Raw genomic sequence first — 15532 nt, forward strand, 5'->3', positions numbered from 1 at the left:
AAAAATCATGCTGCTGCTCCAAAAATAGGAGAAGAAACAGATGTTCCACCATCAAATAGACTAAACAAGGTGGTGCACACACAACTGATTTTTTAAATGATTGGGTTTATTTACCAGTAACTCTCACAATTGTATTTTTTCAAGCAAGAACGCAAGAACATAGCTTATCCTTTTTTTACCAAAAAAAAAAAAAAAAGGGGGCAAGAAGCAAACTTCATAAAGTCTAAATATGTCTAAATATTTATATGGAGACATTGACAGCTTTGGCTAGTTGGCTAGTTTTAGGTCCTAATCACAGAGTTTCCTCCTGGACTGTTGGTTGCTGTACTAACATAGACGAAAAGAGCAGAGCTTGCAGAAGGCGAGGATTAACCGAAATCCGAACAGGTGGGGGAGTACAGGGAAACAGTGGGAGAGGATCAGTCAGCGTGACCGCCAGCGTCTCTATTTCTGTGAACTGCATGATGTCAGAAGAGGAAGAGGAGGAGGAGGAAGCCTTGTGGAGGTTTGCGGTGAGCTTCCCACAAGCCAGAGCAGAGTACATAAAAAAATGCAACATCTATTCCTGAATAGCAAGTGTTTGAGGGGGGTGATATAATCTTAAAATGTTTTTTCTGCAGGAAAAGGTTGGCTTTTCTATACAGATTGAGATGTAGATAAGCTGACAACTCCAGCTCTCTTCCCCAACTCTTTCTGGTGACATGGTAAAATACTGGATGCCGTTGTGATGTGCATCTGCCCATATCTGCCAGAACAAGGGCTTTGTACCAATGGTTGCATGACCCAGGCAGGTGTCCACTGAAACAGATTTGAGCTCAAAGTTCAGGCATCCTCTATCTTTTCCCTCTCTCCTGTCTTCCCAGTCCTGTTTGCCAGATGACAAGTTCTTTGGTCTTTATGACTCATATGAGTGTTTCCTGCTGGTCTTCCTGTGCTTATAACTTGTTTTTGTTGTGCCAGTTTAGACATTTTATGTTTACTGTTAGAGTCATTCAGCAACACCTAGTACCTCAAGTACCTGTACCTCTGCTAGTAAGAAAAATACCCTGTTGTAAGGAATATATAACAGATGACCAAGTGAACCTCATGTTGGATGAATATTTCATGGACATCATCACTTACCTCACAAATGTGTCTGTACTGGTTCATTTAGTTAGTAGCTTGGCTTGTTGACAAGTGCTCGATTAATACACGAATGAGTTTCAGACCAGGCTGTATTTCTGACACAAGAGGAACTACTCCACTTACTGCACCACCAGCACTGTAATTATTTAATTAGCTTCCTTGCATGTATATTTCTTCCTCAATGCCTGAATATAAGTGCCAGCTCAAATAAAGATGCCTTGGTAAGCATTCTTCCTTTGGGCCCTTTGCTTTGATGTGATGGGGTTGTTCCCGACAGGCCGTGCACTGGCCTCTTCTTGACTGTGCCAGTCATGCAAGCAGCCCTTACACCAGCAGACCTTTCTTCCTGACCTGCCCACTCATTGGTGTGTAAAGGGTTTTACAAACCTTCTCCCATGGCGATTACAGAGTCTGGGAGAGCAAAGCAAGGAACACGGCATCAGTTGACCAAATTTTGAGTGTATCTCTTTATACATCCTCATCACAGGTAGAGGCTTTCAGGGTTTTGCTCGTCTTACTTAGTCATTCTCATTGATAATGGTACCCTTTTTTTTAATGCATGGCATTTTGAACCAAAAGTGAATTTCACTTGGGGATTTTTACAAAACTCAGATTTTACAGTAAACGAGATTCAGGGGCCTCAGAAATGTCCAGGAACAAACTAGTTTTAGAAGGACTGCAGAAGGTGTGTGTTGCTTTTGTCGCAGTCCATTCCAGCTCTTCTTCTGTATCATAGAAATGAGTTGTGTTTGGCTACACGGAGCCAGTTCCTTCAAAAGAAAGCCTTGGGTGGTTGTATTATCAAACAAAAAAATCTTGGCAGAAACTTACATTCTTAACACAGCCAAATATTTTGTACCCAAAGTATTGTCCTCCTTCAAAACACTTGTGCATAGCATAACGAAATTACAGATTCCAAAACCCTTTTCATTGCAATTTTAATTTAATTTAGAGTTTGCATGCCTAATAGTATTTTTAATATGCATTTCTGGAATTTGTGGTTTGAACTTCGGTCTTCTGAAAAATAATAAGTTTTATATAGGCACCATGTGTTTGGATCTCGGTTTATTTTGACTGAAGGAAATGATTTGTCAAGACATTTTCTCTCAATATTGCCACGAAAGCTTGTGTTTTCTCACTAACGTACTTGTGCTGGGTGTCCTTTCAGTGTGTCCAGTGTTATACATGTTTGCTTATGACAAGTTTGTTGTCACCAGGGAAGTTACTAAGAAAGAGAGGCTTTGTTTAATAGCAAGCTCCTGAAGTTCAAGCTCTTCACTTGGATTTTTCAGGATCTTCATGAAACGGAGTGGAGCAGTTTGCTCTGGCAACTGTGTTAAGAACCAAGAGCCATGAAAAGGAGTAGAGCTAGAATAAAGCTAGTAATTCCTGTCTTACCTTGAAGGGCAGTAGCAGAGCATTTTGTTTTGTCAACTTCTATCTTCACTGTCTTTGTGAGCAGTTATTTCTTTAGCCGTGTGTCACTGCTTACAGCAATTAGGGCATGAAATACTCTAATATTTTAGCAAGTAACAGTTCTACCTGACCTGTTTTGTAAGTAGATATTTAGGTCTTATTTAACCTCCTCATGGTATCTGTAATAAGAGTGGACTTCTTTTCGCTTGAGACTGACACTATGTTATATGCAGATAGGTAATCTCATGGGAAAGTAATTAAAGAGTCCTTGTAAGGTCTGGTATATTGATTTAATTGGTCTCTTGGTGTAAATGGACAGTTGCTCAAAATAGCACAAGAATTGCAGGACACCTTGCTGAATGTATATGCCATCTGTGACATCGGCTGAATGCAGATGGCTGGCAAAGTGGGTGCAATTAAGAGAATAAACACCCAGTACACAGATAGTCAGCTCACTGATACATCTATCTTAATTTTTTTTGGACTGGTTTCAAACTCCTGAGGAGCTCAAGAGCTCCCTGCCCGGGGAGCAGCATTTAACAGGGAGCACAGTGTCACCAAAGGCCAGCTAGCCCGGAGAGGGAGAGTGTGCAAACCCCCCGTGCTTGCTTCAAAGGGAGAAGTCTCCTCTGAAGGCTTGCAGTCAGGAAGCATGACAGAGCTGCAGGACAGAAAACTGCCCAGAGACTACATGGCAGCCACAGTACAGCTCAGAAGAGCTATTCCCCGAGGAGCTGGAGCACCAGGGATCAAAGGTAGCTGCCCCGGTGGTGAAAGCAAAGGATCTGCACTCTGCCCCAGCAGGGCTGATTGCCACTTCCATTCCGTCAATGAATGCTGCCCAAAACCTACTCGTTTGGAAGGGGAGGGGGCAGGGAGTCTAAAAAAGAGCAAATTAAACTGTTCTCACTGTCACTTTTCGGAGCCAAACATTTTGAGTGTTTCATACTCAAAGGCATGCGGTGTTGTAACGAGAGCAGTTGCCCGGGCTCCGCTGACATCCCATCCAGAGGCTCAGCAAGGAGCAGAGCAAGGCACCATCAGGGTCGTGTGTTTATTCAGGAAAGAAAGAGTGTTAGGAAACAGCAAAGTTTCCTAGCCACTCTCCTTAACCACTTTGAGAAGTGGTTAAGAGGCAGCTGATGTAAAGCAACACATTCACATTTAAAATTAAAATTTGGCTTGATGAAGTCTTAAGGGCTGAAATGAATGTTTGTACCATTTTAATGATAATTGCGAAGAAATGAAACAAGTATTTTTTATAACTTTAAGCTAGAGTTTCTCTAAATGAGTTACAACCCAGTCACAGAAGTAATGAAAACTTTGAAGTGAAACAAGCTAGAAACTGATTTTATGCTATAATGAACATGACTTATTTTCCTTGGATGAACTGTAAAGGATTATTCACTGGACTGGTGAAAACACATTATTTATGATTCTTTCCATTGCTGACATAAGGCAGGGATTCTGGTGCAATCAGGCTGGACTCCTTGCTTCTACCAGGTAGTAATTTACCCCCAGTTCCTTAAAGCCTTGTGTGCATCTGTATGCAAACTGTGCACCTATGCAAATACTCTCCTCCCACACTGGGAATGGAAGGAAAGAAATTAAGAAAGGGTGGAGGGAGAAGCCCTCAGGCCTCATGAGAAACTCCTCTAGATTTCAGTGGAAGCCACGAAGACTCACATCCCTGGAAATGGTTCATTATTTTTTAACTGGTCATCATTCCCACTGATTTCCCATTCAGCTGCTATGGAAACCAGCATTCCATGAATATTTCTGTCTGAACTTCCTCGTTAGTCTTCCTCCGGCAGCTCTGAGAGCCTGATCGTGGACTGAGCAACTACAGTTAATGCTTTCTTTCATTTTGCAGGTGAATCGCCCTCACCCTGGGGATCACCCTCTCCTGATCATCTTTATGGTTGGTGGAGTGACGGTCTCCGAGGTCAAAATGGTGAAGGATCTGGTAGCCACACGCAAACCTGGTACCCAGGTAGAAACAGCTCAAAGTGTTCCTATCTGAACAAAGATTAAGGAAATTCATGAGATAATGTTGGCAATAGCACTGGTACCATACCTAGACTAAGTCACAGCCACAGATACAGGAATGGCATTAGGATTTTGCGGTGAAACATCTGTAAGTAACAAGTGTTCAAGGTCCAGGGATCTGGATTTTTTTGCATATTAAAGTCACCACTGAAAGTTTAAATTCAGGCTGGGGACTTCTAAACAGACGAAGGAGCTTTTTCATGTCTCCAAAGATTCATATATTGTAATTCTTCATAAACAGAAACATTTGCTGTATAAAAGGCTACAGGCTCTCTGGCAGCGTGTCTACGGGGCACAGTGCAGGGATGCTCAGAAAGAGCCTGCCAAGGACCTGCTTACCATCTAATGACCTGTCAGTGGTGATCCTCCAGACAAGTTAATTAGCATTGCAGAGGAGCAAGATAATTTAGCCTGGCTAGAGCGGTAGTGGTTGGGTACCTTTGAGTGTTGGACATACCACCACTCAACTACACCAAGGAGCAGCTAGGGCTGTCTTTATAAACCATCTCAGACAAAGTCAGAAAGTGTTGTGAATGGTGGCTGAAAGTGAAAAGGTGCTGGACCTAAGGGTCTACACGTCAAAATGTGATTTGACAGGACTGAAGTTCATCTATCAGAATGAAAAAAAAAAAATAGTTTAGCACAGGAGTTAGGGCAGAATTGTCCAGCAAACTGTGCCTCTGAACCTTCACAAGACTTTGGCTGCCTCAAACAGCACCTCTGCTAGATGCCTTGGGTGGCCAGAAGCAGGTGATGTAGAGAAGGCCCTACGTGTCTGCTGCTCTTGGATGTGCTGCTGGACGCCTGGAGGGATGATGGCTCCTGTGGTGAAGCTTCAATAGCATCTATGCATCTGGTCTTTGCCTTTCCCACTCTGTCATCTCCGTAGAGTAGAGAGGGAGAGGAGAAGGATGGATGTGCTCCAGTGGTGCTTAAGATGTTAAGATCACTGTTAACTGGGGAGGAGTGTGTAAAAGAGCAGTCAGTATCTGCTGAGCAGTGCAGATACACGGAGTAATCCAAAATCTGCAGAGAGATGCAAGGAGTGCTGCAGATCCAGCGGCATCATAAACACCAGTCTAGTTTCCAAGATGGCTTGTAAACATCTTGTATGCAGTTCCTAGGGAATGAAACTTTGATTAGTGAGAGATTAGCAAAACAGAGCGATCCAAAGGCTGCACAGCCCCTGGCTTTGACATGTGCTTCCCATGTCTCAGCTGTCTTTGCAAGGCAGTCTCAACCAGTATTGTATAAGACTGAGTACCATTTTTCACGATGTTTTTTCACCTGATAACACATTTCTTCCCATTTAGCCTATTGCTAATCTCCTCAAAAGAGTGAATAAAATTCTTCCCTCCCTTGAACGGGGATTGAATTGTGACACACTGATGGACAAGTTAATCCACACCCTAAATGCATTAATATACCCTGAAAGATCAACGCAGGGTTAACAAGCTGGTGGAGAACTATGCAGCAAGACTTTTGGGGAGCTTTCTGGACGGAATTGAGGCTTGACAGTGGTGACATGGGATCTGGTGTTGCTTTGCTTTGGCTTAACCCTGGTGACAGGTCACTCTCTGAGGCAGATTCCTAAAGAATTTCAGGCTTTTACTGCATCGTGCCCTTTGTCCAAATGTGCTGTGTTAGAGGTGAAAGGACTTCAGGGGACAGCCAGGAGGAGGAAGGAAAAGAAGAAAAGAAACAGTTGTGGAAGTCTCTCGTATAGAAAAGTTTATGAGTTTGCTGGATTTACCTGGATTTCTGCACTACAGCTGTGAACGTGTGCCACCTGTTTGGGATTATTCTCTTTTCAAAAAGCCAGGCATTTGTCTAACTTGAGCCAGCGTTTAACAGAGCTTTTTTGTGGCGTTCAGGCAATCAGCTTCAGACATCAGGGCAAGGGGGGAGCATTGGCCTCACAAGTCTGTTCCATTCAGACAAAGCACTGACATTTATACTAATTATTGGCTCTGGGAGAAATGGAGAGACGTGTGGGTGCAAAAATAAAGAACTGAGCAAAGTAACAGAAAAACTGGCAGGATGCACTGGTTACTTCAGCAGTTCTTTGGAGTTGAAGCAAATGACATTTAAATGTGGAGTAGGAGACACGTTTCCATCCAGAGAACTGTTCTGCATCTGAATATGAATGACAAATTTATTTCTCATGAAGAAGCACAAAAGAAAATAGCATTTTCTATGCACCATTTGTTTGCATGTGGTGCTGAATAGCCTCCCTAACCTACTGAGAAGTATCCTACCCTAAAAGGAAAAGCTTATCTTTTCCTCCCCTTTAATCAAGAGAGTGAAAAAGAGCGTGGTGTTTTACCCTCCCAACATGCACAAGCATGTATGCATGTGGCTGAGGCATGCAGACAGATAAATCTGTGCAGATTCACCATCAGATGTCAGCTGCAGTCTCCCCTTTGCTTATGGGAGCTGCCCATCGCAGGGCAGGGGGTCAGGCCGTGATTTCCTGGCTCCTCTACCTTGGCTGTCAGCCGGAGAGGTATCCCTTCACATAAAGCATCAAGGGCAGGCACACTGTACTGAACGAGAAGGTCTGCAAAGGAAACACACATTCCTGAAGAGACCTGCCTGGAGAAGAGACAAAAATTTCGTATCTGGGCAATTGGGACCTCAAGAAGAAATTGCTTGTATCTGATCATGACTATTGTTGACGTTTGGCTTATGGAACACAAAAAAAAAATAAAAAAATTGGGTAATGTGTCCCCTCATGTTTTTCAGAATTAAACTGCATTATAACAAGAAGAGCACATACCGTGCTCCACTCTGATGTGTGCACAAAATAAGCAAGACAGCGTCAGCCTTTGGCACCCACAAATTACAGAGACAGCTTTTCAGCCATTGTAAAGAGAAGAGATAATCAGTGTCAGTTTGCTGCAGGTTGTGTGGGAGGATAAGGGAAGGGGAGAACTGAGGGGGAGTCTATCATCAGTGCAGATGGGATCTGTAGTAATCTAACTCCAGATTCCTTTCATCATTTGAAGTGAAAAGATGAAAGAAAGAAAAACAAGAAGTTGAAATGTGGTACTACCAAATTCTAAACTGCGCTTGTGTTCCAATTCTTTCTTCCAAATCCCCTGCTATGTTACGCTGTATAGACTACACATTTGGGCTGTATGATGAAAAGCAGAAAGATTTGATAACTACTACAGGAGACAGGCACGCACACAGTCAAGGTTGGTGATGCCTGTGCTTCCTCTCCTTGGATTTGCACTGAAGAAGCAAATTCATTTTCAAGTGAGCTGGTAAGATAAACCTGCTCCCATGTCCCTGCATGGATAACTAGCCATTAGTCCTGATCCTGCAAATGCCACTGAACTGGGGCTACGAGCTGTGTCCTTTGACCCTGAGTTAATTCCAAGAGTGTACGTGCTCCCTCCTTGCTTGATAGCTCTGCCCTGCAGAGAAGCCTTCACGCTAGGCACCTGCGTATTGGATTTCACTCAGGAGAAATAGCCAGGGCGTGCCCCTACCAACATGTGTTGTAGTGAGAGACAGTTTCACTCATCAGACCCATCTCGGATTAGTAACTCGACCAAACCAAAGCAATAGCATCCCAACAGCATCCAGGGTCAAGCATTGGTTTAGGAGAGTGTGTCCTGTCCACAGGGACGTTTCTGAACACAGTCTGTAGCTCCCCCAGTAGCCACAGCAGGCCAGCAGCACTTCTGTAGTGCTTGCTTTACCTTAAACAGAGGAAACAGCTGCCACTCAAAGGTGCCTGTTGGCAAAACCCTGCGCTACAGGAGAGGGAACTGCTGGCTGATCATCTGGTGCCTCACAGCAAACACAATGGCAGTCACAACAAATCGCTGGGCAGGCTGCGGGTAGGAATGACTCAAAGCACACATTCATTAGGAGTACAATGCCACCACTCATTACGCTCCCTAAGTGATTTAACTGCAGTTATTAGCAGGCGGCTTCGCTGGGCAAGCTGCATTGCCCTGTCAGTAAACACCAGGGACTCAAAGCGGGCCTAGCGCTGCGTAACGCCAGCAGCTCATGCTCACGTCTCATTAGTGCTGCCATCAGTCCCCTTAACTCTGACTTCTTGTTTCTTTTCACCCTTCTTTCAGGTACTTGTGCTCTCCACGGCACTCCTGACACCACTCGATGCTGTCGAGCTGTTGTTCACCACAGACCATCCCCAGCCTGACACCGATATCTGACGGGGGAGGATTTGTGGAGAAGATGAGCGACTGCCTTGGCTGGAAGCATCAAATCCCTGGTCTGTCACTGTTCTCAATAGCCTTCCAAAAAAACAACGTGGTCCCTGCTGCAGTACCTGGCTGCAAGGGAACCTGTGCAGCTCCCATGGGGCTCTTTAAAAATAGTCCATTTGTCCAGTGAGTAACTCCCTGCTCCTTAAGGATCATACAGGGGGGTGCTGAATCATCCCCCACCGCTCTGCCCAGGCGAGGATGATTGCTTGTAATAATTCCCTGGAGAAGGAGTAGCTGAGGACCAGGTAGGGCTGAAATGTGTGCTCCCTCAGCAGTACTTCTCCCTGCAAGTAATCCTGATGGTTTCCTAGGGGTTGCTTCTGGTGGCGAGTGCTGCTGATGGAGGAAAAGGCCAGTAAATCCACCTCTCCGTCGTGCTGCCTTGCAAAAGATGTGTGCCTTACACAGCATGAACAGCCCCTGCTCTTATTTTGTCCAGAAAGAGGCCATGGAGCGCAGCCCCAGTTTAGCCAGCAGAGCAGCTCCCAGTCGGGTGATGCTCTCCCAGCCAAACTGGTGGAAACAGAGCAAGAGAGCAGCAGAATGGAGGGCTGAGTTGCGCAGCTGCTTCCCTCGCACATTCCCATTTCCTGCTCTAGTTTACCCACCCACAGTCCCGGGAGAAAAGACTGGTTCTGGAGGCACATTGCTCTGTAGTTTAACACAGGAGGACATATGGGCTGTGATGGGTTGATGTTAACCCTGGAAGAATCTTCCTCTCACATTCAGTTAAAAGGGAAAGAAAATTGTGTTCCCATTTTCAGGAGGCCACAGTGACAGATTCTTGAGCTGGATTTCTGAACAGCATGATTAGAGAACAGCTTTTATTTTTCATTTGTGATCATAAAAGAGCTGCTATCAAATTCAGTTATGTAATTTTTCTTCATAAAAATTTGGTATAAACTGGGATAAGATAGCAGCAGCCAGTAGAGATGGTGATTGTGTATAGCACAAGGACTTCCAAATTGCGACACAAAATGGTGGAGCTACAAAGCCACATCCTCTTGGGTCATCTGCAGGAGGCTAAGGCTGCGGCTTGCACTAAGAATGGGAATGTGAAATCCTATGTGGAGTTCGCTCTAACGTCGCATTCTTTCTGATGCCAAAAGAGTAGATTAAATAGGAAGTAGCTTTTTAACCTTTGCTCAGTAGCTAGCTTAAGTTCTCTAAAATGTTTATAATGATCTTCAGAAAAGGCTGCATTTTGATTTAAATTCACTTTTGAGTGACTAGAAGGAAACAAAGGACCAATTATAAAGCATGGACAATGGTGCCTCTATGAAGGAGATTTATAAGAAAGGCTATAGAATGGAACTTTGTGCTATAAAAAATTAGAAACATTGTGCGATTGTAATGTTAAAAGCTCAAGACGTATTTTGAGCAGAGCAATTCAAAAGCAAACAGCCTGTCTCTGTTTCTTTTCTCTTTCCCTCTATACCATTTAATCTTAGAAGACAGATATTTTGTAAATTATGTAATCAATAAAGCAATGCTCTTACAGTGCATAAGCTCATTCCTCATCTCTTTCCCTCCTAGGACACAAGGCTGTGCATGCCAGGACTGCGTATTCATGCAACTTTTTTTTTTTTTCTGCACTATTTGCTTGCCCCCAAGAACCAAAACCTTCTGCCTTTGGAGGTGTCCTGAAGGGGCTTCCATGCTCTGGCGAGTTTGGGCACTCGCACCTCTGAGCTGCTGCTGCTTTCCTGAGATAACAGAGGCTGGCGGTCGTGGTCTTCTCTCCCTCACTTGTCTTTCACGAGATGCTTTCAGGTCTCTGACATGGCCATCTGAGGAAATGCTCTGTCAGGTAATGGGGGGCTGAATTAAAGCAGACTCTGGTACTCTTGCATGTCCTATGGGGCAAGCAGCTCCTCTGGCTGAGGCAGTGAATGGTTTTCCCTTTAGAGGGACCTTCTCAGCCAGTGGAGCCACAGTTGTGGTGATGGATGCAGGGACCCAGCCACCATCTCATACTCAGTAGCTGAGAGCTGAAAGCAGGTCACAAAAAGCCTGCTCCTCTTCTAGACCTCTGGAGTGGGATCTTTTCAGTGGCCCCTGTGTGATAATTAGCTCCTTATTTGTGGAAAACAGCAGTGGTAGCTACACACAGCACACGCTGGGGAAGAGGCCAGGCTGCTGAGTGGTCTCCTACCAGCCACACGTGAGCAGGAGCAGCACAGAAGAGACTGTGTTTGGGCAGGTGCAGGCCCACAGCAAGGAGTGCCCGAGCCCTCTGCATGTGACACTGAGCTGTATTCATCAGGTCTTAAGCAGAGAAAACACAAGGCCACCCTTGGCACACAGGTCTCCTACAGGAATAAGCAAAACAGCATTTGTTTATAAGCTCAGACTGGCTGGGCAAGCTGTTGTGTTCACAATTCCAGTCTTAGGTTACTTGAGGGCGGTAGCTCATGTCCAAAATGCTCACCACCAGCAGGACCTGGCCAGTGTTTTCTTACGTCAATTATTACAGCTGCGTGCTAACCATGAGGGAGCCAGCATGGCAGCCACACCAGTCACAGCACAAGCCTCCTCCTCCAAGAGGGCTCACAGTAAAACCACTTTAAACATATATTAAAAAAAAAAAAAAGTTGAAAGCTTGTAGTAATTTGATTAAATTTTTCATTGTCTTACTAACCTCTATACAATGCTGTTGTTTTATGTTTTTTGTTTTTTTAACTGGGAGTCCCTTAAAACACCATTTAGCCAGATGCTGGCCTACCTTGCATCATTTTCTCAGAGTTTTTTCTCACAAGGGGATATGAAGGATCCAATTTTAATTTGAAAAGTCTCCGCCTTTTTTCCAGTTCCTCTCCTAAAAGAATTTCGTAAAAGGAAGTTGTAAAACAGTCCGGAGAGCTTCCCCCCCCTGCAGATTATGCTAATAAAGCAACAGTGTAGGCAGCAAAGGCCTTCGTACAGTTTCTGCAACGTATGCTAACTACCCTGAGAAAACAATTACCACATCTCAACACTTCACTGACTACTACTAATTGTTTCTCACACACGGGAAGAATGCACAAGAAAACATGCAATTCAAAAATTTAATGTTGAAACAGGCAGTAAGAATGAGAAGTCCACTCCCTAGGAGGAGCAACTGTACACAAAATAAATAAGTTACAGTTTAAACAAAAGCACAACTGGCTTTTTAAAGTGCATTTGTGTAAGGCCTTTAGCCTGCGAACTCCATTGGCTCAATGTAAGGAAAAAAAAGTCAGCCACATGTGTTTAAGAATGAACAGGGACTGGCTCAGCTCTGAATACACTACCAGCTTCATCGCCTCAGGCCGGCCGTGTTTCACATGGAGCCAAATCACAGCCAGGTTCTTTCTCTGCCTCACATACAGCAGAGAGAGAGAGAAGTGTCTGACACTGGCAGCTACAGTGGACTATCACTCCAACTCCAGGCTCATTCCTCAAAAGCTCTGTGTCGGATCATTTAGTCTGGGCAGTATTTTTCTGGACAGTAAAAAACCCACAAGTTACTGTTACTCAGTATGTTTACACCCTGTGCACAATAGTTTTGCATACAAAGTCTGGTCAAGTTGTCAGCAATAACATAACCAGTAAAAAATAGAAAGGACCATTGTTTACAGTCTTGCTACCTAGTCATGTCCACTTATTTTACACTTATTTTTACAGAACAGTTTTATGCTCGCTTGTTTTGAAATACAAGGGAAATAAACAGATCTACTGTGCAATAAAATTAAACAGGTACATCATGCTGTCCTTCATCCAAGTGAAAACACAGTAAGACTCAAGTGGTTACTTCTGGACAGTGAACTGCAGTTCAGGGTGCTGCCCTGCTCAAGTACAAGTTGAGAGTTACAGCTAAAAGGTTGTCTCTGCACAAACATTAAGCCAGATCTGTCCCACTGGAGAAAAGGCAAGCTGAAAGCTTATTTCATATGCCGAGAGTTCCATTTCCAAATGAAAATATTTGTTCTACAAGTCACATCCTAGAACTGTTGGAAGAGGGTTTATTGGATTATTTTTTTTTTTGGTCATTACTCTTTTCCCATCTGCCACTGTTCATTTCAGCAACTCCTTGCTTCTACAGGCATGCAGAATGCCACCTGACCCATCCTCCTCTCACAATGCCTTGGACTGGCCTAGACATGCCAGTGTTAAAACACCCCAGGTCTCAATCTCAGGAGCAGCGCTTGGCTCTGCCGTCACACAGAAGTGACAGTCCTCACTTTGGCAGACAGAGCTTGCTTAAACCTTCTCTTCAGATCCTGCATGTTGGGCGATTTTGGCCGTGGAATAAGAGAGGTTCTCCTTCTCTCGGGGGTGCTGGTGGTTTGCTGCTTGCTGACTTCTCTGCAGAGGACGTGGAAGGCATTGAAGACATCGTTGTAGTTTTCACTGACAGATACTTCGTAGAAAGTACAGCCCAGCATGTTGGCCAGCTGAAGTCCATGCTGAGGCTCCACCTCTTTAACATGCAGGAGATCAGCTTTGTTTGCTACGATGACAACGGGGACGGTGTTTCCTGGGTGCAGCTGTCGAACGTGATGGTAAAGGTGACTGAGGAGTTCATAGCTCTTATAATCTGTGATGGAGAAGACAATCACCAGGGCGTCTGCCCAGCGAATGCATCGGTTCAACTGCTCGTTACAATCCAGACTGTGCTCATGGATCTGAAAAACGAGTGGTCTCAAATTAGAGAGTTGAAGTAGCAAAAGACTGAAGGAACCTGTCTTTAAGAGTCTGTAAAGCTAAACAGCATTTTACAGTTTCAGACACACATATCTGCATTTCACATTGTAAGTACAAACTTAATCAGAGAGTGGCAAATAAATACATATGTTGATTCAGCTGCAAAAAGCTGGAATTTAACACTGGAGTTTGCTACACTCCAATGGAAAATTGACCTGAGTAGTTCTGCATGCAGAGAAAGACTTTGTAGTTCCACAGAATGGGAAATTAACTGGCTAGACAGTAAGTCTGGGGAAGCGAAGATATGAGCTGGAAGCATTTAGACCTGGAGCACTGCCCAGTTCAGAAAGGCAAGAATCCAGCATTACTCAGGTCTATACATTCAAAACTTCAACTTGTAACATCCTAATGAGCACGGCCCCAGTACAACTGACTTAACTTTCTATCATACAAATTTATGAATAGTAGTCATGCCTTTTTCTTCTACATATGTACCATAATTTTTCCATCTAGTGTTCCTAATATACAGGAACAAGACACTTAAGTAATTCAGCCATCCCAAAGTAATGGGCCTCCAATGTACAGATGATTCACCGAAGCAGTGAGCTGTTTTTTTGCTACCAGTGTACTACAGACACCAACACATCTGGCTTGGCCAGTTAAAAGCCAAGTTGCTAGCTCTGCCTCCCACACTGACAGGGACAGCAAAGTGTTTTCCAGGAAGACCAGAAGATGCTGCACACAGAGGGATGCGTGCCCACAGACTGAGCTGCTCTGGTGACCCGCGCAGCTGTGCCTAACTCACCTGAACTCCTGGGGTGTCCTGCACTTGGATCGCCAACATCTCCCCATCTATCTGGATGTGCCTGCTGTAGAGGTTACCTGGCGAGAACACCGACAGGTTCACAAGGACAGTCACAAACACCACAGGCAAGTGATGATTTTACTGCCCGTTAGTCAGACAGGGAGGGATGGAGCCTATTTACCAAGTGAGGGACCAACATTAAGACTTATTTTCCCCCTCCATTGTAATTCTGTTATTAGGAACCTGGGGTTTATGATGATTTATGGTATCGCTGGCAGCCTGAACTTTAACCCATCCTCATTTTGAAGCCTGGCATTTAGCATGGTGCAACCTGCAGCTCGGTCACCCCTCGGGGGCTGCCGTAACTCCCTACAGGTGAATGCTGAGGGAAAGCTGCGTGCTCAGCACTGCTGCCCTTCCGAGAGGGTTACTTACAACTCCCAGATCTGGGGGGTTTCTTGGGCGTGTGTGTCCCCCCCAGGTGACACCCCCACCCCGCCACAAGCCCCTCCAGCAGCACCGCACCCACCTGCGTTCCTCTCGTAGTCCCCGATGAAGCGCCGCGTCAGGAACCGCACCACGAGCGCTGCGGGCAGGCACACACAGGCGTTAGCCGCGCTCCCCTTCCACCCTTCCTTCCTCCCCCTCCTCCTCCTCGCTCCCCCCTCACCTGTCTTGCCCACGCCGCTGCCCCCCACCACGGCGATCTTGACGAGGCGAGGCCGGGCGGCGGGGCCGTCCCCGCCGGGCGCGGCGCACTCGGCGATGCTGCACATGCCCTGCGTCAGGCGCATGGCGCTCCCCGCACCGCTCAGCACAGCCCCGCGCCCAGCCGCCGCCGCCGGCTCCGCTTTTCCCGGCCCACGCCGGCTCCTCCCCGGCCCGGCCCCGGCCCCTCGCCGCCGGCGGCCACTCACAGGGAACCGCCGGCCCCTCCAGAGCCGGCCCCCTTCGCCTCGGCACGCCCCTCGCCGTGAGGGAGGCTCCGAGGGTGCCACCAGCGGCAACTTCGCCGCCCGCCCAGGCTGGCATGAAATGGCGGCGCCGCAGCCTCCGTTCGTTTTTCTCCCTGTCAGGGCGTGTAAAGCCCGCTGCCCCACGCCTCTGGTCATCCCTCAGGAGCTTCCCCAGCCTCCCACCCCTGCCCTGGGCAGAGGGTGTGAAAGCTCAGCCCAGCAGGAGCTGATGGCACCAGCTGGGGAGGCTGCTGAGAGATGAGACATAG

At 45.9% G+C, this 15532-nt stretch overlaps 2 protein-coding genes across 2 annotated transcripts in view; one reads left to right on the forward strand and one right to left on the reverse strand.

Moving 5' to 3' along the window:
• Positions 1–10345, forward strand: part of SCFD2 (sec1 family domain containing 2) — a 189907-nt gene extending 179562 nt beyond the window's left edge. The window contains exons 8-9 of the mRNA XM_027457082.3: positions 4415–4534; positions 8691–10345. Coding sequence (XP_027312883.1) covers positions 4415–4534; positions 8691–8783 — 213 coding nt within the window. The 3' untranslated portion in view covers positions 8784–10345. The remainder of the gene's footprint in view (positions 1–4414; positions 4535–8690) is intronic.
• A 1525-nt stretch (positions 10346–11870) lies between these two features.
• RASL11B (RAS like family 11 member B) lies at positions 11871–15187 on the reverse strand. The gene is made up of 4 exons (XM_027457088.3): positions 14978–15187; positions 14837–14893; positions 14308–14384; positions 11871–13483 (listed from the first exon to the last, which is right to left on the reverse strand). Exons 1-4 carry the CDS (start codon positions 15099–15101, stop codon positions 13016–13018), a joined length of 726 nt encoding a protein of 241 aa, XP_027312889.1. The 5' UTR covers positions 15102–15187; the 3' UTR covers positions 11871–13015.
• Between the last annotated feature and the right edge of the window lie 345 nt (positions 15188–15532).

Source organism: Anas platyrhynchos, chromosome 4, assembly GCF_047663525.1.
Source record: "Anas platyrhynchos isolate ZD024472 breed Pekin duck chromosome 4, IASCAAS_PekinDuck_T2T, whole genome shotgun sequence".
Lineage (NCBI taxonomy): Eukaryota > Metazoa > Chordata > Aves > Anseriformes > Anatidae > Anas > Anas platyrhynchos.

What these genes read in the sequence shown, in the direction of transcription:
- RASL11B (XM_027457088.3), bottom strand. Translation starts at nt 15,101, where the DNA reads ATGCGCCTGACGCAGGGCATGTGCAGCATCGCCGAGTGCGCCGCGCCC. An exon ending in CAGCGGCGTGGGCAAGACAG is followed by an intron (nt 14,894 to 14,977) that starts GTGAGGGGGGAG and finishes GCCTGCCCGCAG; the next exon opens with CGCTCGTGGTGCGGTTCCTG. An exon ending in GGACTACGAGAGGAACGCAG is followed by an intron (nt 14,385 to 14,836) that starts GTGGGTGCGGTG and finishes TGTTCTCGCCAG; the next exon opens with GTAACCTCTACAGCAGGCAC.